At 50.8% G+C, this 16,993-nt stretch overlaps 1 protein-coding gene across 1 annotated transcript in view; it reads right to left on the bottom strand.

Annotated features, from left to right (window-relative positions):
- Positions 1-16,993, bottom strand: part of SETD2 (SET domain containing 2, histone lysine methyltransferase) — a 66,882-nt gene that overhangs the window by 32,215 nt on the left and 17,674 nt on the right. The window contains exons 3-11 of the mRNA XM_065054871.1: positions 11,817-16,267; positions 9,516-9,647; positions 7,938-8,066; positions 5,921-6,044; positions 4,934-5,011; positions 4,598-4,695; positions 3,136-3,262; positions 1,005-1,139; positions 293-421 (exon numbers count right to left, since the gene is read on the bottom strand). Coding sequence (XP_064910943.1) covers positions 293-421; positions 1,005-1,139; positions 3,136-3,262; positions 4,598-4,695; positions 4,934-5,011; positions 5,921-6,044; positions 7,938-8,066; positions 9,516-9,647; positions 11,817-16,267 — 5,403 coding nt within the window. The remainder of the gene's footprint in view (positions 1-292; positions 422-1,004; positions 1,140-3,135; positions 3,263-4,597; positions 4,696-4,933; positions 5,012-5,920; positions 6,045-7,937; positions 8,067-9,515; positions 9,648-11,816; positions 16,268-16,993) is intronic.

The following is a 16,993-nucleotide window of genomic DNA, read 5'->3' as shown; positions in this document are numbered from 1 at the left end:
TCAATACCTCGAATTCCCTGCGCGGTTCAGTACAGAATAAACAGCAACCAGCGTAAGTCTGGCTCATGTCACTAACCCCAAAACCTTAAGAAAAACCACAAGAGCAAATTCTTTCCTTACATTAAGGATTTCCCTTAAAGCAGAAGTTTTAGGCCGTAGTTTTCAGGATACCTGCAATTTGTTTGCAGGAACATCTGGCACATAATACGTCTATTTAAAAACAAATCAAACCATCACGCTTCTGAGCAATTAGCAATGCCAGGAAAATTATAAATCCAAGGGAATTACTGACCTCCAGCTGCAACTTGAGGTTGTTAGCGCTGCTCCCTCTGCCATCGCCCAGCTCCGTCATCCAAATCCAGAGCAGAGACAAACCGTGACACTCCAGGAAGGACTTTAGGCAGGACTGCGAGTGCGTGTTCTGGGTGAGCCAAAGAGACGGTCAGAGACTTAACAGGCAAACAACCCTTTACTTCCCCAGTTAACAGGGTTGAACTGCTCAACCGGGCTTGTGTCACCGCTCACACTCATTACAGAAGCCAGAATTAGGCGCCTGCCGTGATCAGCGCAGGTCTAATGTCATTTAAGCGGCCGTAACCGCTGGGTTCGGAGCAGTAACTCACGCGGCAGAACCGTTACAACCATTACAACCGTTACCCGGGGACAGGGTGCTTGGGGAATGAAACTTCGGAGATAACGGGTTGCGCAGAAAACTCATCTGTGTCTCAGAGGTGAGACGGCTGCGATTTTAAGCTGACAAACTACGCGTTTATACCTGAAATCACTCACGGACAATTTGCTTCTAGAAACAGGCGTTCTGCGTCATGGCAAATGCAAAACAGGCGAAGGGTGGAGGTTACGGAGCAGTGACAAGCCTGGCAGAACCACCTGGGATGCTGGTATGAGCACGAGACCTTCGTCCCACCCTCCTCCTCCTCTACCGAGAGCTCCAAGGACGTTAATTAACGGGCCGCGGTTTCCTCCCCGTCACCAGCTCCTCTCACCTGGATGAGTTTGAGGCAGGTGAGTTTCTGCTCCAGCGTTTCGATGCGAACCATGAGGCGGGACAAGCTGAGGACCTGGTTTTTATCGGAGAGCCCTTCTCCGTTCTCCAGCAGCGCCTCCAGCTCCCCGTCCACCTACGCGGGCAGAGAAAAACAACCGTTACCACCGCTTTTTAGACCTTAAATCCCGTATAACACATTGTTCCCACCAGTTGTGTCCATACACTCAACAGGCAGGAATTCCAGACTCTAATATTCATTTATCCTAACGAACAACGCATTTTCGGAGGAAATTCCAGGTGCGTGCACCAAAACAGTCCCAGTCGCAAGTTTATCTTTTCGAAACAGATGTGCACCAAGAGATTCTCTTTAATTGCAGGTGGATTTCCTTCTTTAAATACCTAAACCGCTAGTTATAATCTTTACAACCAGAGGCGCATTCCTCCAAATGCGGACACTGAAATAAGGTTCGTTATTTAACTCGCTGCCATTAAACCACTTATAAATGACTTATAAATAATTTCTTGGCCTCTCCAATACAATAAAAATAAAGTTGGTGTTTTTGGAGGTAAACTTGTCCCAAAACAGCAGGTAACAAATCTTATGTGTAAGAACAGAGGTTTCTATCTTCAAGAACAGAATAAATAGGGCTTGTAGGAAGCAAGGGTCGGTACAAGTTCCCCCTGGAAGCCGATTTTCCACAGGGCCGGAGCAATTAAAGGAGTCAAATTTCACAGCCCAGAGATGACAAATATCCACGTCTTTTTGGTTGTCGAATTTCAGGTCACGTCCTCAAGGGTGAGACCGGTACCGTCTTATTTCACCGCCGTTTAAAAGTCACGCCAAACAAACCGGGTTGTTCAAAGTATGGAGAATTTGATGTGGCTTTTAGTAGGTTGTGGCATTGATGGCTCTGAATTTCTCTCTCCAGTGGGACTTAAATTAAACACAGATTTAACTAAAGCGCTGAGAAGATGAAATCACAGAATCCCAGAATGTCAGGGAATGGAAGGGCCCTGGAAAGCTCATCCAGTGCAATCCCCCATGGAGCAGGAACACCCAGATGAGGTTACACAGGAAGGTGTCCAGGCCGGTTGGAATGTCTGCACAGAAGGAGACTCCACAACCCCCTGGGCAGCCTGGGCCAGGCTCTGCCACCCTCACCCCAAACAAGTTGCTTCTCCTCTTTCAGTGGAACCTCCTGTGTTCCAGTTTGCACCCATTGCCCCTTGTCCTGTCCCTGGTTGTCACCAGAAGAGCCTGGCTCCATCCTCCTGACACTCCCCCTTTCCATCTTGATCCCCAGGAATGAGTCCCCCCTCAGTGTCCTCTTGTCCAGCTCCAGAGCCCCAGCTCCCTCAGCCTTTCCTCACACGGGAGATGCTCCACTCCCTCCAGCATCTTGGTGGCTGCGCTGGACTCTCTCCAGCAGTTCCCTGTCCTGCTGGAACTGAGGGGCCACAGCTGGACACAATATTCCAGGTGTGGTCTCCCCAGGGCAGAGCAGAGGGGCAGGAGAACCTCTCTGACCTACTGACCACCCCCTTCTAACCCACCCCAGGTACCATTGGCTTCCTGGCCACAAGGGCCCAGTGCTGGCTCATGGTCACCCCGCTGTCCCCAGGACCCCCAGCTCCCTTTCCCCTACACTGCTCTCTAATAGGTCATTCCCCAACTTACACTGGACCCTGGGGCTGTTCCTGCCCAGATTCAAGACTCTACACTTGCCCTTGTTCTATTTCATTAATTTTTCCCCACTCAGCTCTCCAGCCTGTCCAGGTCTCTGATGGCAGCACAGCTTCCAGTGTCACCACTGCTCCCAGCTTGGTGTCACCAGCAAACTTGCTGACAGTCACTCTGTTCCCTCATCCAAATCATTGATGAATATATTGAATAACACCGGCCCCAGCACTGCCCCTGAGGCACTGCACCAGGTACAGGCCTCAACTGGACTCTGCCCCGTTGACCACGACTATAAACTATTTAAATACATCCACAGAAAGAGTCGTTACAAATCACAAAACAACAACAGGGGTGAGCTGAAGACACAGGGAGAGGATCAAACCAGCGACTGGGCGCTGCTACTCTTAGAAATGAATTAAAAAACACATTTAAAGGAGAGGAGACCCACCGAGTCCTTCTTACGGGATCGCTCCTTCTTCATCTTGCCGCCGGCCGCGCGGATGCTCACCCTGTTCTCCCCTCCCAGGTACCCCCGGCAGTTGGCGGAGCCGCAGAAACATTTTTGAGCCTCTTTGCTGTCAGTGGGCGCAAGAAACAGAGAATGTTAATAACGGTTCAACCGTGTCCATTATTGTTATTGTACTTTACTCTTCAGGGCACCCTCCCAAGAAAGAAACGGTGGCTTTGCCGCCCAGCGAGGCCCTTCCGGCCGCTAAGAATTCAAATAAACCCTTTATTTCGCTGAGGCGTTGGCACTGCAAACTTTGTTCCACGTGTCGCAATGGACGTATTAATTTCCTTAATGAATATGCAACCAATACTACATTTATTAGGAAAAAGGTTTGCACGTTATTGCTCAAAACAGGATTAAGAACGGGCGGAGGATTTGTGGAAATAATAAGATTCAAATGGATATTTTTGCATGTTTATACAGAGATATAAATTATATTCTCTTCAGGCAATATTTCTACAAAACCTTCATATTTTCTACTCGAGAAACCATCCATTTTCAACTATATGCCACAAAATGTCGATTTGGGGTTATTTTTCTGTGTGTATAATCCACTGGCTCTGCAGCACTAAGCCACATACAGACAAAAGTCACACTATCTGTGTATAACCTGCACATTGTGCGACTCTTCCCCAGCTTCAGGGATATTTTCACCTGCCTAGAAATCACACAGGAGTTGCTGTGAGAGAAACCAGAAGGGCTGAGGGTAAATCTGCCTTACAGCAGGAACGGCAAAATACACCCAGCACCTGATGCTTTAGCACGAATAACTTCATATCGCAACTAAAGATTCATTTCTGGTTCATAGGAAGAGCCGCGGTGTTGCAGAAGGATCTGGAAGGAAGAGACGTTCCTTAAACGATTCAATTAAAAATCGGGGATTATTGATAATTAATCTCATAGGTTGCTTCAAGTCTTTGTGCTCAGAGAGTGAAATATTTCGCCGTGTACCTGGATAAGCAGGAATTTTAGGCTCAGGTTTAGGGAGGGGAGGTTGGAGCTTTCGCAGAGGATGACAACGTGTTGTTGGGGGGTTTTACAGCTCTACAAGTAGCTGCAAAGTCGTAAAATGGGTGGGAGGGGATGAAGAGACGCCAAGGAAGGGGATCCCAAAGGCTGGAGCTTGGGGAATTAATCATTAGACAGAGGAAGGAACAATCAAGATAACGATCTGGGAAATTTCCACCGGGGAGGAAGGGTAACAAAAAGGCAATAAAGCAACACATGTTAAATTCCTCTCCTAATCTTGTGTTAGAAATAGAAGAAACTTAAGCCGGGTAGGTTTTTCTAATATACTTGAATTGTGGTTCATTCACAACCGCTCTGTTAGACGAGGCTTTGCAGCGGTTTGTTCGCCGCACCAATGCTCATAATACCGGTAGAAAGAGGCAAAACGTACCCGTATCTCTGGAACTGGTAATCGAACGTCAGCTCGGAGCCCGACGGGACCAGTTTGGTGGTGAAAAACCCAACTCGGAGCTGCCCGTTCACCGTCCACTAAAGCAAGGGAAAAACAAGGTGAAAGAGTTAGGACAAAGACCAGGCTTGACGCTGGGTTTGGTTTAAATTGATAAAGCTCAGCCTTCAAATGGCATTGCCGATAAATTTAAAACGTGCAAGCTGGCTCAGCAACATTCAGCAGTTTGACAGAACAGAACCCAAAGAAAGGCAGAAATAAAGGAGCAAAGCTGCTCGGTCTGAGCTCGCGGGTCGCAGCTTGGATCCAGCCCTTCACCTTTTGTGTCTCGCAGTTGGGTTCACAGCTGTGGTTCATAAACCGAGAGCAGTTTCCTTTCTGCGTAGCGTCGATTATCTGAAGAGAAACAATTCGAGTGAAACAGCACCGGGTGAAATACAAGGCAGTATTTATATATATATATATATATAGACAACGCTTTTCTGCTCCAGCTATCAACTTTATTTGGTTTTCATAAAGGGTTTTATAGTAATATTAAGTGCCCCAAAAAAAAAAAGAGCACTAAGAAACTGGTACGTGGTTCTTAGTTTTCATTACAGGTTAATACCGAGTTCTCCAGTGGGTCAGGGATCCTGAATTTTTCATATCGGTTTCTGAGCCTCTGATATAAGGAATATCAAGGCTGGGGAAGCCAAATGTTTTTGTCACACGTGTTATATCCGACCAGCAAGGTCATCCCCCTGATCCTGTGTTGGAAACACTCCCCTGTGCCCCCTTGTGACCACAAAACAAGCCCACGGCAGCTACGGAAATTGCTTATTTTGGAGGGAAAAAGCACTCTGGAGTATTTTTAGCTCATTTACTGTAAAGCTTCACAGAGCCAAAAAGTCTTGACAGAGGAGACAAGCGGAATATGGTATTACATTTGTATTTATACAGGTTGTTGTCAGCAGGTAAGCGAGGCTGCGCTCTGCGCCGCAGCTCCGCCATCCCATAGGGAGGAATAATTAGTAACTCCTGGTCTAAAAGTATTTCAGCGACATTAATCCCGCATGCAGGGACCCCACCAGGTAACACCGGCCCAATCCAACGTCGCTCTGTGAGCAAAGCGAGGGAGAAAATGCAGTTTCTTGGTCTAAGGATTCTACTAAACCAGCTTGAAACTGGATTAAAAAAAACAATGTAACATATGACAACGCAAAACCAACCGAAGTTTCCTTTTTAATAGATTCAGGATGTTGTTCAGAGGGTTCAAAGGGAATTGATGTATGGAATCAGGGCTGAGCAGCCAATGCCACCGCTCACCTCGTCATTCTTCAGGGCCATGAAATAATAGTGAATGTTCTTGTTGCGGGCGTATTCCTTCACGCGAGCCTTGAACTCCTTGTGATCCAGCACCTCCCCGCAGTATTCCAAGACAAAAGTGTTGCTGCAAAACACAAGAGGTCAAAAAACCATCACTGCTTAGCCACAGAAACACCACGGAACAGAAAATTATGGTGGCGGAGACGGGTCTGCTGAACAGAACTTGTAGTTTGGTCATTGTGGTGGTGTAGCTGCGATTATTAGATATTTAATGTCTTAATTCTGATTTCTTTTTTTGCGCTATCACATGGGTAGGTATATCCCAGCGAAAAGCCCAGACACAAGAATAAAGCTCCATTTTGAGCGGGGTTTATTCTGTGAAGAACAAGAGGAAAATAAGGAGTTTAAGGAGAAGGTGCTGGCGGGTGGTTTTGTGGATTGCAATGGAAATACCGCCCTGAACCCTCCAACTCGTTCCTTGTGTGTGACCAGGAGAGCACCGGGAAAGCCAAAGCTCCTGCCCAGCTCCACCTCACCAAGCGCTGGGTGTTTTGGGGGGGGTTTCACTCCTCCCATCACTAAACCCGGCTCCTCGCACCGTGTTGACGGTCCAGCCCACACCTGCAAATCTCACCCGCCTCCCTGCATCCGGATCCACCCAAAATAAAGGGGTCTGGTCCGATAACCTGCGGTTTAGTTGGGCGAGTTCCCTTCAAACTCCCCATCACAAAACTGCAAATCTGGGAATCACAGAATTGTAGAATGGCCCGAGTTGGACGGACCCCCAAGGATCGAGTCCCTGCGCAGGACAACCCCAAACCTCTATATATTATATCCTCACTATAGATTGGAGAATATAGATCTTAAAAGGAACTTATTTCTTCCACCATGCGTTGTGCCATACACCACGGATACAAAGTATTACCTCTAAACTCTATTACAACAATGATTTTGCTACCAGGTTATTCTGATTATTCCAAAAACAACGGGATCCTGCTCTTGCAAGGGTTAAATCCAGCAGCACCAGGGACTATGTGGATTTATCTGGCAAACCTGGAAAATGAAGACCCAGAAAATGCCACGATGTTCACCCTCTTCTTTGGAACAGTCGCTGCACGAGAGAAGAGCGATGGGGAGCGCTGGTTCGGTTGACCCATCGCTTAACGCCGTTATCTTTTACATAAACACATTGGGTTGAAAACACACAATTGTTTTCAGCACATTTGAGATAACTTGGCATAACTCTCTAAAGCAAATCAAAACTTTTCCTTGTGTCTTCCTGTGAATTACTCTCCTATATTCGATACAGCGGTAAAAAACTCTGCCGGGAGACCTGGACATGTGAGAAACGTCGCTGGATTCCTCAGAACTCTTTGTCTTCAAGAGAAGGACAAAGAGTTTCCACCTCCAACCTACTCAAAATGAACCCGGCGCTTTTCTTCTTCCAGCCGCGCTCGCTTTTTGAGCACAACGGTTTCCAAACAAGAAATAACGCGAAAAATCTCAGCACCCGTCCTGCTGCCAAGGGGTTAAAATATCGCGTGACCCTTGTGTTCGAGTCCCACCGGGACTTTGTGCTGATGGGGAAATACCACCTGGTTTAGTGACAAAGAGACGAGTCAAACACAGATGCGGATCTGTAAGTGTGGCTGATGTCAAACCAGCACTCAGAAGTTAAGCTGTTAATTAACATCAGGCTAACGAGGGAGGAAGGGTCCCCACGGGATCTTCGTGGAGTCAACGGGGAGGAGGATTCAAGAAGAGGGTGAGTCTTGCAGAGCGTGTGCTCCTCTGACACCACGTAGAGCGGACAGGAAAAGGGAGAAAACGGGTGAAAAACAAGACGAATCTGCAGCAAAACTGTCAGAAACACTAACGAGAAGGGGGCAAAATGAGAGCGGGAGCTCTAAAACTCAATTAGTGGATAGGTAACGAAGCGGGACCCCTGACACAGGACAAGGACAGCACGTAAAACTGGAAGAACTTGAGTAAAGTCCCTCAAAAAGCAAAGGCTTACGATGGCAGATCTTTGGCGGCTCGCAGCCCCCAGCCTTTCTTCTCGGTCAGGATCACCTCGACGTCCGCGTGTTGCTTCTTCTGGAAGCGCCGGTTGGAGCAGTAGTCGCCGTTCGGGCACCGGGAAGAACTAAAGGGAAGGAAATGGGACAAATCAATTCCCAGCGGGACAATTCCCCGGATCCAATGGGAATAGATACCAAAGAACCGTAATCAATTCAAGGTAAAACCTTCCAACGTGTTTTGCTATAAAAAGCGCAACCATTTGACTGTCAACATGCAAATGGAGACCATTTATTTCTGGAAGGAAGATAAAAACATCTGGAATGCGAATGCCGCTGTCGTATCATCAAAATGGGATGAACTGGCCTCTTCTCCCCACGTTTTATGGCTTTTTCCCCCAGAATATCCCATTCCCTGTGTCTGCTGCCCGGGCTATGAAATACAAAACAAAGGGCAGCAGTTCTGCTGGGTAATTCCTCTCCTTCCACCCAACTGGTGACATCCCCATGCCAGGGGTGAGCCCCTGTCCCCCGCCTCCCTCTTCTCTTACAGGGGGGACAGGGAGACACAAACCACCGCCTGCTGAGGTTCTGGGGAGAGAGGCACCAGGAGAAATGAGAGGAAATAATGATCTCCTGCAGAGCTACGTTTGCATTTCTGACCCCCTCCACACACGCTGACGATGGACAAGAGTTAAAGCTGAGGAGCAGAGGACTCCAGACCCTCGTAGGAGGTTCAGCGGGAGGTTTGTAAGGTCCCGGTTCCTGCAGACCTAAGGTCAGGTTTAAATCACAGAATCATTTTGGTTGGAAAAGCCCCTTGAGATCATGGAGTCCAACCATAACCCACCCCACCACTGCCCCATTGTCCTGAGAACCTCATGTCCGTCTGTCCAGCCCTCCAGGGCTGGTGACTCCAGCACTGCCCTGGGCAGCCTGTTCCAATGCCCCACAGCCCTTTGGGGAAGAAATTGTTCCCAGATCCAACCTCAACCTCCCCTGGGCAACTTGAGGCCGTTTCTTTGTGTCCCTGTCTCCCCTCAGCTCCTGTTCTCCAGCTGAACCCCCAGGTCCCTCAGCCGCTCCATCACACTTGTGCTCCAGCCCCTCACCAGCTCCGTTCCCTTCTCTCCACTCGCTCCAGCACCTCAAGGCCTTTCTTGGTGTGAGGGGCCCAAAACTGCCCCCGGGATTCCAGGTTTGGCCTCTCTGGTGGCACAATCACTTCTCCAGTCCCACTGGCCACACCAGTGCTGGTACCAGCCAGGATGCTGGTGGCCTCTTGGCCACTGGGCACCCACTGGCTCATGTTCAGCCACTGTCACCAACACCCCCAGCTCCTTTTCCAGCCGCTCTTCCCCAGCTGCAGCGTTCATGGGGTTGTTGAGACCCAAGTGCAGGACCCGGCACTTGGTCCTGGTGAACCTTGGACATGATCCCTCCACACCAAGCGGTGACAATGAGAGCACGGACAGCTCACTGCCACCCCCCAGGAATGTCAGGGTTATTTTAGGGCTCCCAAGTCACCTCAAAGACAACACCTGCCCCACTCTGACGTCTCACCAAACTCAACTCACCACTCGATCATGAGCAGGCGGTTCAGACAATCTTCTCCACAGGCCACCTCCCCCTGCGCTCGCTCTTCTTTGGAGAGGGGGGGACACTCGCACAGCATCCGCTTGATGTCCCGGTGAGATTTGTTCTTCTTCCTACAGCAGACAAGCCATTGAAATACAGATTAAACAGCAGCAGGGTAGAGGAATTACTCCTCGATCGTTCACAGTTGTTAGTGGAGAAAACTAATTTATGCTCTAGAAACTGGATGTGTGGATTGATTATCTCTAGATAACCACAAGGTACGGGGGTAACCAAGGACGCTCCATTTGTTTTGAGTGTGGTGACTTTCTGATCACAGAAGACGATTTCTCAGAGGGACACCGCAGGACATTTCACTTCTTTTCCTTCTCTTCAATGTCCACAATCCGTTTTCACCTCCAGCGCAGGCAGGAAGGACTAAAACCCCTTTGTTTTGTTGCACAAGAAACCAATTTCCAGACAATACAGACCCGACTTTCTATACAGAGGATGTCTCACCACAAAGCACAAGTTCTAAGGTTTAATTTAAAAGGATAAACCTTGATTAGCCCCTCATGAAAGACAACATACTGTAATAACATAAAATAAACTCCACAGATCCCTTCCAGCATCAGCTATTCTGTAATGTCCATTTGGTTTTGCTAATCCAAAGGCCAGGAGAAAACCTCTATTCTAAAATATTAACATATAAACCACATGTTGAGTGCACGAACCATTTTAAAGTAGCTTTGTTTTAACAAATGAAACTGGAGGGTTTAGCTACTGAAACTTCACTGTCAAATAAGACGATGGAAAAGAAAACGAACTGCAATTAAAGAAAAATATAAGGGCACAAAGGCATCTCCTGATATTTTAGTTGCCATGAGACGATGAGGGAAAAGGATCATCTGGAGCCACCAGCTGCCCTCTGATATTTCAAATTATGGTTCTGTTAGATCTACAAAACCTCATCTGAGATGACAAATAATTAATTACACGTGAGTAACCAAAGTAGTTTGTCCAAAACCTTTCCCCGCATCCAGATTTCCCTGCGTCCTGGGAGAGGGAGTGGGGTGACATTTGGGGACACTACAGACAAGCCCAGAGGTGGTGCAGCTACATTGAAGCCATATGGCAGCATCACGTTGAGATGAACAGAAAAGGCAAAAAGCTTGAGAAAAACCCCACAACTACTCTCACAAATTACCATGGGCACAAGTCTAACACATTTACTTGGTGACGATGTCGGTAAACCCGTGTGTGCAAGTCCCAGTGGTGCCCAAATCAACATGAGACCAACGGGACGCTGCGAGGTGACTGAGAAGAGGGTGGAAATGAATGAAATCAATTTTTTTTCCCCAACACCCTCCGCTCTTGCAGCTCTTCTCATCGCCAGGGCCCAGCCAGGGCGCTGACTCAGGGGTTAAACGCTCGTCCAGCATCACATAGAATCACAGAATCCCAGAGTGTCAGAGGATGGAAGGGCCCTGGAAAGCTCACCCAGTGCAATCCCCCATGGAGCAGGAACACCCAGATGAGGTTACACAGGAAGGTGTCCAGGCGGGTTGGAATGTCTGCACAGAAGGAGACTCCACAACCCCCTGGGCAGCCTGGGCCAGGCTCTGCCACCCTCACCCCAAACAAGTTGCTTCTCAAATTTATGTGGAAACTCCTGTGTTCCAGTTTGCACCCATTGCCCCTTGTCCTGTCCCTGGTTGTCACCAGAAGAGCCTGGCTCCATCCTCCTGACACTCACCCTTTATATATCTGTAAACATGAATGAGTCCCCCCTCAGTCTCCTCTTGTCCAGCTCCAGAGCCCCAGCTCCCTCAGCCTTTCCTCACACGGGAGATGCTCCACTCCCTCCAGCATCTTGGTGGCTGCGCTGGACTCTCTCCAGCAGTTCCCTGTCCTGCTGGAACTGAGGGGCCACAGCTGGACACAATATTCCAGGTGTGGTCTCCCCAGGGCAGAGCAGAGGGGCAGGAGAACCTCTCTGACCTACTGACCACCCCCTTCTAACCCACCCCAGGTACCATTGGCTTCCTGGCCACAAGGGCCCAGTGCTGGCTCATGGTCACCCTGCTGTCCCCAGGAGCCCCAGCTCCCTTTCCCCTACACGTCGTCTCCTTTATGACCAGCTCTGCCAGACGTAGGGAACGCAACACTCGTCCTTCTCCCTCCAAATTACACCAATTTGCCCATTAAAAAAACAAAGCTATCATTAAATAAATAGAAATTGAAATCTCAAACTGTTAAAGGGAAAAATATTTAAAATAAAAAATAGTAAAAAAGCAAATTACCTTTCTGTCAAGTAGACGTTCTCCTCAATGAGGTCAAAGTAACAGGGCATCTTCCCTTGCTTGGCGAACTCCTTCCAGCGCTGTGGGTCTCGGAAATCGTCCATGATGCACAACCGCCCGACCATGGAGGAGTCCTGCGGCGCCGGCTCCGCCGCTTGCCCCTCCACATTCGCCTTCTTCTTCTCCCTCGAGTCCACGTCGCTCTCGGAATCACTCTCCAACTCCGGGCGTCTTTTTTTTGGCGGGCCTCGCTCTTTCGCATCGTTTTTATCTGAAGCTTTCGCCTCTTCCTTCTTCTCGCCGCCAGGCAGCGGCTCCTTGGTGGAATTGCTGCTGATCTCGTGTGCCTGCACCGAACCTTGTTCCTTCGGCCCCGGCGCTTGGCATTTACCCGAGGGGCTGGGGAAACGAGGTTTGCACTCGTCGTCCCAGCGCTCATCCTCTTCATATTCCTCATGATCCTCCGTCAGCGAATCCGGGACTTGCCCTTGAATTCGTTCGTAATTAACGGCGGAAGGTCTGCTCGCCGATCGCGCATCCCAGTAGCCATTGCCTTGCCAGTACGTCTGAGAGCCACCGTACGCGCCCGAGCCCGGCTGGTAAACGTAGCCCGAGTAGACGCCGAAACTGCTGTCTGGTTGCTGGTAGGTGCTACTGGGCGTCTCCACCTGTGAGAAGTCCCAGCTCAAACCACCCAGATCCTCTGGCGGATGGAAACCACCCAACCTGGAGAAGTCCCCAAGGCCAGACTGGTTAAGCCCAGCCTTCCCCTGCCTACTGTCCGGCTTGGAAAAGCTCGTCTGGGGTCGGGATTTATCGGCGCTTTCGTAACTCTCCGGTAGACAAAAGGGCTGCTCGTCTTGGCGGCCGACGGGTCTGCCGATGGAGACGAGCTCCTTCAAAGCCATCCTCTCGTCCGGGTTGGCTTTGCCGTGGGAATCCGCCGTCAGGTCCGCCTGGCTCGTGCTGTCAACACCGTCGCTCTGCGGCTGGCACGGGTCCGGCCACAGCTCCTCCGGCTCCTTCCTGCTGAGCTCTGTAGAAGTCGCCGGACTCTTCTCCATCCCTCTAGGAGAACATCTGCTCTCTACTTGTGAACCACCTTTATTCGCCACGTTCTCCGATCTCTCTTCGTAGTAGGGTCTACTGGGCTCGGGTCGCTCATCGTCCCAGTGGTCGGAGAAGCGCCGGTTGCCCTGGCTGCTCCGCGAGGAACCAGGGCTGCTCTCCTCCATGGCGATAGTCGAGTTCTTCGGCACCACCACCACGGACTGCAGGCGTTTCCGTGGCGTGCCGTCATCAGAATCCGAGTCCTCCGTGTCACTGTCTTCGCTGCCCCCCTCGCTGTCGCTCTCCCCCGTGTCCGAGTAATCGTGGCGGCCGGCAGGGATGAATTCGGAGGCGTTGCCGCTGCTGTCGCACGTCGGGGCTTGAGTCACCGTTTCTGTCTCTTCTGCGGTGACAACAACGTCGCAAGAGGGAAATAAGGCGTCTGGAAAAGCCGAAGCCACAAAAGGCTCGTGTCCCTCATCCTTCTCGGCTGATACGCTGGGACACTGAATGCTCAAATCATCCGGCCCGGCGCCCCCGGTGGATACGGCGCTTTCTTCCACAACCTCTCTGTCGCGGTGCTCCAGCGGCGCTTCCGAATAGTACGAATGTTCATCTCGAAACGACAACTTGCCTTGTGCCGAACCGGGGCTGACGCGCCGGGTCCCCGACTCCAGCGCCTCGTCGGATTCCAAATGTGGCGGCGGCACGTCCCATTTGGAAGAGGTGCTTTCCCCCAGCACGGGATGGTCCCTGAGCCTCGGGGAAGAGCCATCCTGGGAGGAATCCCTGCCCGAGCTCTCCGCGGCTGGGTCCGTTTTTGGGGAGGGACGGTCGTGCTCCCCATCACAGGCCGACCCCACGTGCTGATCTTCCGCGCTCTCGTACTCGCACGTAACCGTCTGCGGCTCCACCTGCACGTCCAGAAAAGCCTCGGACGTAACTTTTATATCCACCGGTTCCGCTTCGATTTCAACTTCCGAATGGTACAAAGCGGGGGCGGTATCGTCCGAAATGTAGCAAAGCAATGGTTCTTTGGTTTTGTCGCACAGAGTCGCCTGATCGTCCAGCTTTTTAAGTATGGTTTGAGAGTGATCTACATTCAGGACGGGCAAAGGGGTGGATTCCTCCTGCTGCTGCGGGGCCGGAGCCTCCGCTTCCCCAAACAGGCTGTTGCACTCGCTGGACTGGACCCGAGAGTCGTCGGGCTCCTGCTCTCGAGACGCGCACGTGCTCTCCAACCCGTTAGATGGCAACGGATACGACGGGTTCATCTCCACGACAGGTGATGCTTCTGAGCGACACAGGCTATCGCCAGAAGACACGGCCACATCCTCTGGTCTGGAGGCACTGGATGTTGCCAAAGCATCAGCTCTACCCTCCAGGGACCCATTTACACTCATCTCCAAAGGGTAACACGTTCTTAACTGTTCATGCTTTATCTTTAATAAAGTTTCTTGTTCCTTAACACTGTTGTGGCATTCGTTTCCTGCAAGCTCCTCGGAGTTGGCAAAACCCGCTTTCGATTCGTCTGCCTTTTTACAAGCGGGCGAATCGTTCAACTGATGTAGCGGAGAAAGCGTCTTTTCCCTTTCAAATCTTCTCACGACGGACATCCTGATCTCACTGCTTTTTAGACAAGAGGCCTCTGAATCTAGAGAATTAGACTGCTGTTTTATTTCTTCGATCGATTCTGTACAACAGAAAGAACTCTTAAATTTATCAGGCTTTGGTGTGGGGGTCTTTGAAGGGGTGGACTTATAACGGGAGGAATTCACATTACTGTCGGGCTTAGAATGGGATGTCCCCTTTCGGTAGCCTAGCTCGTCAAGGGGAGAGCACCTTTTGGTTACTTCGCTTTCGGAAGTCCTTTTGGAATCTCTATCCGCTTTTGAAGATCTTCCTCTCCTCTCCGCATCGGCGTGAGACGACTCTACTTTGCTGTCCCTGTCCGACTTAGAGTAAGAACTCCTGGAGTCTCTGTAGGAGGAGGAGGAGTGGGACGACGTCCGCCTGGAGTCGCTCGATCTGGAATGTGTCCTCCGATACTCGTCGTCCGAGTCCGAGCTATCTCGCGCCCGGCTGTCCGCATACGAACGGGAATATCGCGACCTTTCCCTGTACGGGGAGCTCCGGTGGTATCTGCGGTCGGATTCATAGTAATGCGAGCGCTCCGACCTGGAGTAGGAAGAGCTGGTTCGGGAGCTCCGGTCGGATCGGGACCGGGAATGAGATCGGCTTCGCCTCCTCTCTCTGTCCGACCGAGAGCGGGAGAACGAATACCGTGAATCTCTTTCCGATTTGGAATAGCTCGAGTACTTCTCATCCCTGTCCGAATCTCTTTCTGATTTGGAATAGCTCGAGTACTTCTCATCCCTGTCCGACTTGGAACGCGAGGAGGATTTCCCTGGGTCGTCACCTCTGAGGGACGCGGAGCTTCTTCTGGGATCTCTCTCCTTTTCTGTACTGGATACCTTCAGCTCGTGGGACCGCTGGCTGGACGAGGTCCTCACCGAATCTTCGTCGGACTCGGAGCCCAGCACCGTGCCGTCGGACTGCGAGAACTTCCTCTTGGAGCCGAGCCGCCGGGAGCAGAGCGCAGCGCCCTTCGAGCCGTCGGAAACCTCCTCCTCCTTCCCAATATGGGAATCTTCCTTCTGCAGAGTTATTTCTGTCCGCTCGGGCGCGTTTGGAGCGACACGCTCTTCCGAACCGCGCGATGCCACGTCCTGCTTGGCGTCCGGCTCCAAAGCCTCCTTGGGACCTGCGTGACACGGCTCCTTGGAAGCGGGGACTTCGGCTTCCGCGGGCGGCAACGGTAACAGCGTCGCCATCAGCGTCGCCGGCGGTTGTGGCAAAGCCGCGGCCGCAGGAACCGGCATCGACGCTGCTGGTGACGCCGCCGGCGGAGGGGGAGGCGGGGGAGGCGGCGGCGTCGAGGGAAAGTCCGTGGCCGAGGCCACTGGTTCCGTTCCCGGCGTCACGGGCGGCGGCGGCAGCAGCGTCGCTGCTGTAGCTGGTGGCGGTTTTGCGGTGACGTTAAGTAAATGCTTTTTAAAATGGATCTTCCCTAATTCTACCTTCGGTTTGGGAGGTGAAGACTCCTCAGCTGAACCAGCAGCATCCCCAGGGTCCATTTTAGTTTTGGGGTTAAGCTCAGTCTGCAGGGGTACTGCTGGCGAGGTCTGACTTTCATTTTGCTTCTCGTTTCCGAGAGCAGTCAGAAATCTATTCGGTAAGGTCTTCTTGGTTAAACTAAAGCTGAAAGACACCTTTTGTCTTCCTTGCTCCTCAAGGTTGACCTTTGTTTTGGTGCCTTTGGGCAAAAAGCGACTGGAAGCGACGCCTTTGAACACCGGGCCTTTGATAAAGCCGGCTCTCTGCACGGTTTCAGGCTTGCCCTGCAAAACAAAAAGAAGATGCAGTTAAAAAAATGTGGTTTTGGGGTTTTAATTCTGTTCTACAGACACACCAAACAGTTTTCTTCCGCCAAGCGAATTTTTCGTGATGATAAAATAGAAACTGATGCCCTGGGCTGGAATCTGGGGTAGCTGAGCCGCGCTGGCGCGAACAAAATCAATGACCCAGTCACTCCCAGTTTGGAGCAAAACCTCTTTCAGGGTTTGGGTTGAGGCTTTTAAACTGACTTATTAATGACCAAACTGAAAGAATTATTTTTATTTAATTCTTATTTTTTTTAGTATCGCTTTTTTGCGCTGTTTCTGTGGTCCCAGGCTACAAACTATCCTGCATTTTGAAGGTCTAAGCGCGGTTGTTTTCGCATCCCGTGCCACGATGCGTTTGGTTTTGGTGTAAATCAGACGAGCGAGAATTACAGCGGTGGTTTTATAGCCTGTCCTTTCCTACCTCCTGCCAACAGCCTTATCTCAGTCGTTAAGTCATTCCTAATCAGTTTCCAGGCTCAGGCGTGGATCGGTGTTAATAGAACAAGCTCCAAGAATTCCCATCGTGGCTCGGTCGTGCGCGATGACTCTGTCACCTCCAGGCCAAGCGACTGAAACGCTCCACGGGCATCTCGGCACCAGCTCCTGCCCCGGATCTCACTCACCGTCCTGCACTGAGGATCCTCCTACAGCAAGTCCATTCGTTTTCAATGCTAACGAGCC

Source organism: Columba livia, chromosome 2 (assembly GCF_036013475.1).
Source record: "Columba livia isolate bColLiv1 breed racing homer chromosome 2, bColLiv1.pat.W.v2, whole genome shotgun sequence".
NCBI lineage: Eukaryota > Metazoa > Chordata > Aves > Columbiformes > Columbidae > Columba > Columba livia.
The sequence above is the reverse complement of the archived record's forward strand: the minus strand, read 5'-3'. Positions and strand labels throughout refer to the sequence as shown.